Consider the following 6,347-nt stretch of genomic DNA (forward strand, 5'->3'; position numbering starts at 1 on the left):
AATGACCAGCGGTGTTGAGCTCTGCGTCCTCCCCGGGCCTTCGGGAGCTCCGAGGGAGGGCTGGTGGGTTGGAAGATGTCTCCCAGCGGCGCTTGTGGCCTTGTGCTGATCTGTCTGCGCGTCCCTCCCTAGGCAGTAAAGAGGACGAGTTCAGGATGCCTTATCTTAGTCATCAGCAGCTGCCCGCTGGGATTCTTCCCATGGTGCCCGAGGTTGCCCAGGCCGTAGGAGTCAGTCAAGGACACCACACCAAAGATTTCACCAGGGCAGCTCCGAATCCTGCCAAGGCCACGGTAACTGCCATGATAGCCCGTGAATTGTTGTATGGGGGCACCTCGCCCACGGCCGAGACCATTTTAAAGAATAACATCTCTTCAGGCCACGTACCCCATGGACCTCTTACAAGACCCTCTGAGCAGCTGGACTATCTCTCCAGAGTCCAGGGATTCCAGGTAACTACGAGGCTGGAGCTGTGTGGTCTAGACCTCAGTGCAGTCCTCTTTTTTGGGTTTCTCTCAGCAAATGAGCCTCGGACCTCCTTTATTAAATCCAGGTCTCCGTGTGGAGGAAGGGCAGAGGCCAGGTGGTCCTGAGGTGGGTGGAGGGAGTTCAGGGAAGCGTGGGATAAGCCCGGATGGTAACAGAATCGCCTTGTCCTGTAATAATAAACTTAAAAAAAAAAAAAAATGCAAGCTCACCGTAGTAACAAAGCTCCTCATCTTAGGCATAGTTACAGCAGGAATGGGTTCAGTGTGCTGACCCTTCCTGCCGGCAGAAAACGATGTGGCTTCTTTCAGACCACGTGTTTGGTGTCCCCTGCCCCCCAGACCAGGATTCTGGGGGACATCTAGGTTCCGGGCAGGTGTAGGGAGCTGGGGCAGCGCCTCGTGCCTCTAGCAGCGGGCCCCTCGGGCAGCCTCGCTGACTGAGCAGGAGGCGCTGGGGCCGTGTCCGGTGGCGAGGGGGAGGAGGAGGCGTCCTCTCCGGTTGCTGGGCCCCTGCCTGCTCGCCGCTGCCCCACCGGCCTCACAGTGTTCTTTTCCCCTCAGGTTGAATACAAAGACTTCCCCAAAAACAACAAGAACGAATTCGTGTCTCTTATCAATTGCTCCTCCCAGCCACCTCTGATTAGCCACGGTATTGGAAAGGATGTGGAGTCCTGCCATGACATGGTACGTTCCCCGGTGCTCCCGGCGCCTGCCCGTTGCTGGCCGTGGGAAGACAGAAGGGCTCTCCTGTCGACTTCTGTGGTTTTACAGATTGCATGTTTTTGAAGATTTCGTCCTTAGTTTATTGGATTGCTTTTTCATTGTTAATCAGAATGTATTGGCTTGAGACACTCCCTCCTGTTCTGTGCTTTTCGCCTCCCTTGCTGACCTGGGGGGTGGACTTGGGACTTGAACCGTGGGCCGCCTCCATGCGCTGTGTCCATTCATCTCCTCCCAGAACACAGACCACAGGCCCAGGTCGGGCAGCTGTAGAAAGCCCCTTATTCCGGCTGCTGTTCAGGTGAAACACCCTAACGAGAAGCACAAAACTGAGAAAAGGGATTGATTAAATTAATCTGGGTGAACTCTGGTATGTCTTCCTGATGGAATATAATGCATCCGTGAAATTAACGTCTTTAGGGATGATGTGTTCTAACAAGGGAACACAACAGGCATTTGTTTTATAGCAGGATACAGAATGTGTGGTCTAGTTACTATAAAGTTAAAAATACTAGAAGAAAATACAAAATTAGAGGTGGCGATTCAGTGAGGTAAACATGGATAATTTGTTTTGTAGTTTGTACTTCACATTGAAAGTTCAGATAGTAAGGGAACGTGTGGTTTAGTGGGACTCGCTCTTTTGTCCCTCACCTCCCTATTCAAACAGTGCCCTGTGCTGTGGCCCGGGGTGGCGGTCGTGCTCTGACTCTTCCTTTCATCCCTGCTAGGCTGCACTGAACATCTTAAAGTTGCTGTCTGAGCTGGACCAGCCGAGTACAGAAATGCCAAGAACAGGAAATGGACCAGTGTCTGTGTGAGTGAGCTGATTTACTCGGAAAGGCAGTTCTGTTCTTCATTTGCATTCATTCAGACCTCAGGAGTGAGAGTTGTGCTCAACTCAGTAGTGGGACCCTCCCCTCTGTCACCTTTGTCCCTTTCCCCGAAGGGTTTCCAAGTGGTGGCCAGAGCTCTACTTTTTAAAAAACAATTAGAATAGGTGATACATACACAGGGTCCAAACCCCACAGTGATTTTCAGAGATGCGGGTGCTCAGTCTTGCCCCCCGCATAGCCCCCACCCATCTTACTTTCCCTGCCCCCACCCAGAGATCACGTGTTTATTAGTTTCTTACGTATTTTTCCTGGTGTTTCTTCATGCAAGTACAATCCCGTATTTCTTGTATTTGCCTTTTCCCGCAGAGATCACATTCTGCGCACTCTCTCTCCTCGTTGCTTTCTTCGCTCGGCCATAGAGCCTAAGCAACGCGGCACACGGGGATCCCATAAACTGGGGCTTGTGCTGTTGGGCTTCAGTGTCTGCTGTGTTCTTCTCATTGTTAACATGGGTTAAGTTTTCTTACATTCCAAAACTGGCATCATTTTCATTTTCTTCTTCCTTGAAGGTGTGGGAGGTGCTGAACCTTTTCTGGCCACGAACCGTTGTAAAACCCCAACATACATACTGAAAATACTGAAACTGCTTTGAGAATTTGGAATTTCTGATACCTCCAGTGGGCTGAGAGACGTGCTGGGTAAAGAACCGAGGCGGCAGTGGTGACAAAGGCGGGAACACACGGAGGCGGCCGTGGCTGTGCGCACGGGTGCTGTTTTGTCCCCACACACAGGCAGCTGCTGGGGGGCACGGCAGGGTCTGCTGAGTGGCCTCGGGCCCCTCTGTGCTCGGCTGTGGCTGCTGCTGTTTGGGCCATGGGAAGGAAACCGGGAGGAGAGCACTTTCTTGGAGTGGCTCACTCAAACCCTTGGGACACACCCTGGACACCCACGCCGGGGAGCGGGGCCGTTGACCAGCCCCAGAGCCAAAAGCACCAGAGAAAATCAGATGCTTCCTACTCAGCGCCAACTAACCATTCTAGCGTGCTCTGGCCCCACCTCCCGTGGCTCCCACCTCCCCACCACTGCTTTCTCTCCCAAAAGAGATATTCTTAGTTTTATTATTTTCTTTTGATTGAAATGACACTATATAAATTTTCATCTGAGAGTTTCTCAATTGTATCTAGTTACATAGCACAGTTTAGAAACTTGTCTGAGACTGACTCTATCCGTAATCTAATCAGCAAAGATCATATCCATGTGTATGTGGTTATACGTTTTGACTTTATTGGACTAATCCAGGACCATTTCAGTGATGCAAATTGTGTGCCGTCTGGTTTAGCTGAGACAGTCCTGGTTTCTCAGTCCTTGAAGTCTCCCACGGTTGTATAAATTGGACAGTTTAGGAATTTTAAACTTTAATGATCATTTGGTTCCTTTTCTATTTTATTTTTGTTAATGCAACAGGACTTAAACAAATGAACTTTGATCTTTGTTTTAAAGATTATTAAAAAAAATTGTGTGTATATACATATGGCTCTTGAGGACACGTAGCTTTCACACACTACAGGATATGGTCTCCGTGTAGGACGTGTACACCCGCAGATGGATTTCCTTGAGTGCTTTTGTACTGTTGATTACATCTCCATGTAGGGCTGAAAAGAATGGAAGAATGACCCATGTTTATCTCTGAAACTGTGTTGCTTTTGACGTTGTGTTACTGTGCACAGACGCGTGTGCAGTTAAGGTCCTGCGTGTGGTCCGGATGAAAAGCGCCGTAGCCTTGCAAGTTAAGTACTGCTTCGATTCATTGTTTGCGCTGGGATTTTTCTCCCCATGGAATGTAAGTAAAACTTAGTGTTTGTCACCAATAAATGGTAATACTAAATTTTTTTTTTGGTTAATTTATTCTCAAATGCCACTACTGCTAGCTTGGCCCCCTCCCAACCTGCCTCCTACCCTTTTTAAAGAAGGAAAGAAAAAAAAAAACACTTTGTAATGCTTGTGACTTCTGTTTGGGCAAAATTCTGAAGATCTGAAATAACTTTATATCAAACCATTGATCAATAAACAGCTACTAATGAATTGTTGGTCCTTTCGAGCAGTAACTAAAGAAGTGAGGGAAGAGGCGAGTGAGGGTGCGGAAGTGGCGCGTGGGCGCCCGGGCGAGGGGAGGTGCCTCTTCTCTGGACTGGACACTGTCACCCAAAGACAGGCGCCCGAGGAGGACAGACTTCGACACTCCGAGTGTCCTCGCTTCGAGCAGATGTTCTCACACTCGGAGTCCAGGTGAGACGCTGCATTCAGGCCTGGCTGAGGAGTGGGCTGGTGGCTTTCTGGTTCGTTTTTGGAAGGTGCTCATAAAGGTGGTTCACACGGACGAACCGGCCTGTGGGTTGGACTCCCAGAATGACGATGTGGTCAGAAGGGTGTGGAAAAGTGCTCAGTGACAGAAGGGGGTTTGTCAACATTGCAAGGATGAAACCAGTGAAAGGAAAAACGTTTCCCCTTCTCCAGTCCTGGAGTCCGCCATTTCTCCAAGGGGCTGGTCCCTTTTGGTGACGGCAGCATCCGAAAACCAAGGTGTGGGGGGCGGGCGCCTGGCTGGGCTCAGTCTGTCAAGCGCAGTGCAGTGGATCTGGGCTCCACGCTGGGCATAAAAGATGATTTTAAAAAAAAAAGAAAAGAAAAGAAAAGAAAAGCCAGAGAAACAAAAACCACCAAGATGTGGGCACTCGGAGCACTCACTTTTATTGGGTGTTCTCTAGGCCTTCTGAGCAGACAGCAAGCAAATACTTGTGTGCGTAGGCGTGCACGTGTGCGTAGGCGTGCACATGTACGTGTTCACGCGTATACACATGCGTGTTCACGTGTACACGCGTTCAGCTGGTTCGTGTCCATGTGCTTGGAAGCTCTGCATTTGTACTGCTACCGGCACCCGGGGTTCTTCGCAGCCTCCTCTGTTCCTGGGACCTTCCCCCGGATCGAGACTGTAGCCAGTCTCCCGGCCTCGCCAGCTGCCGCCTCCCCTCTTGCCACCCGCCACTTCTCAGTGGCCTCGCAGGCCTGCGAGGAGCGTGCTGCGCGCCTCTGCCCAGCGCTGTCCCCTGCCTTCCGTCCTCCCACTGGCACCCGCCACGCTGCAGGACGATGGGAGAGGACAGTGCGGTCTCCAAAGTGAATCACGCCTTGTAGTTAGCTGCTCAGCCCTGACTGCCAAAGCTGCAGGAGGGGGAAATTTCCCCTTGACCTCAGCGGCGGTGCACGGATTTCCAGCCTTCTTGGAAAGGCTGGTTTTCAAGGGTGGCGCATCTTTGTTGTGGAGAGCTGTCCTTGAATGTTTCACAGATTGTAAACTCTCACCAGTCTGGCCGCTGCCTGCAGTAGGTCCCCCCTGCCCCGGCCCCAGTCTCGACAGGCCTGGACAGAGCTGCCTGGAAGGGGTGGTGCATGCTTTTAGGTCCGTGTGCTCTCTCAGAGCCACAAGAACCTTAGAGCCAAAACAAGGGGCTTCGGCCCTGGGGACAACCCGTGCGGTTCTGGTTTCCACACCGCAGGCACAAAATGAGACAGGAAGGCACCGGAGGGGCGCCGGAGGGGCAGGTCTGAGATAACCGCAGGTGCTGTGGGTCGGCCACGAGAAGACTGTGGGACTTGGGATTTGTGGAGCGTCGATCCTCAGAGGGGAGAGGCTCTTGTCGTCCTTGGGACAGACAAGTGTGGGTCTCTCGATCACCTGGACGTTAGGTCTTGACTTTGCAAGGTGCCTCTTGTCAAAGGGAGGTTTCCCCAGAGCTGCTGTTTTGTTGCTTTTCAGAGGCCTTCTTGAGCCACAGGAACATGACCTACAGTTCTTAGAAGTGTCCCTTCTGACACTGGGTTTCCTTCCCCTGCTCGCCGAGCTGACGTGTGTCGCTTTGCAGGGTGAATGTCTAGTGACAGCTGCCTTGGTCCGGACGCCAGGTCCTCCTAGAGGGGCTCCGGCGACTGGAGCGGCCCACGGGAAGGCCGCCCACGTTCCTAGCAGCGGGCCGCTGTCCGGGAGTGGCCGAGAGCTCAGAACAGGCCCCGGGCGGGATGGACAGCTCTTGCTTGCTCGCATGCAGTTTAACGTCGGAAACTTCCACCACTACCATCTCTGGCTTTAGGGCTTAAATAGTTCTGTGTGCCCTTAAATACAGAAAAATTATTACTTGAAATTTCCAAATCCATAAATGGATTTTTTAACCACTTGAACATTGCTGCATCGGCAGGGAGAAGGTAGCCGGTTTTCCGTTTTTGTTTTTAATTAATTTATTTATTTGACATA

General features: G+C 51.4%; 2 protein-coding genes across 12 annotated transcripts in view; one reads left to right on the plus strand and one right to left on the minus strand.

Annotated features, from left to right (window-relative positions):
- Positions 1–4,123, plus strand: part of STAU1 (staufen double-stranded RNA binding protein 1) — a 55,729-nt gene extending 51,606 nt beyond the window's left edge. For 10 of the 11 annotated variants that reach the window (XM_032350394.1, XM_032350397.1, XM_032350399.1 and 7 more), the window contains 4 exons: positions 133–452; positions 1,050–1,172; positions 1,937–2,022; positions 2,611–4,123. In XM_032350394.1, the coding sequence (XP_032206285.1) occupies positions 133–452; positions 1,050–1,172; positions 1,937–2,022; positions 2,611–2,626 (545 nt within the window). In that variant the 3' untranslated portion in view covers positions 2,627–4,123. Of the gene's footprint in view, positions 1–132; positions 453–1,049; positions 1,173–1,936; positions 2,023–2,610 lie in introns of those variants that run through there. The other variant, XM_032350400.1, reaches the window with a different exon arrangement.
- A 61-nt stretch (positions 4,124–4,184) lies between these two features.
- Positions 4,185–6,347, minus strand: LOC116594846. Its single transcript, XM_032350407.1, has 2 exons — positions 5,991–6,347; positions 4,185–5,960 (listed from the first exon to the last, which is right to left on the minus strand). The coding sequence occupies exons 1-2, from the start codon at positions 6,138–6,140 to the stop codon at positions 5,088–5,090; spliced, it is 1,023 nt and encodes a 340-aa protein (XP_032206298.1). The 5' UTR covers positions 6,141–6,347; the 3' UTR covers positions 4,185–5,087.

Source organism: Mustela erminea, chromosome 7 (genome assembly GCF_009829155.1).
Source record: "Mustela erminea isolate mMusErm1 chromosome 7, mMusErm1.Pri, whole genome shotgun sequence".
Classification (NCBI taxonomy): Eukaryota; Metazoa; Chordata; class Mammalia; order Carnivora; family Mustelidae; genus Mustela; species Mustela erminea.

Coding starts and splice junctions, on each gene's coding strand:
- LOC116594846 (XM_032350407.1), bottom strand. CDS start 6,140: ATGCGAGCAAGCAAGAGCTGTCCATCCCGCCCGGGGCCTGTTCTGAGC. Junction 5,961..5,990: donor TAGGAGGACCTGGCGTCCGG/ACCAAGGCAGCT, acceptor AGACATTCACCC/TGCAAAGCGACACACGTCAG.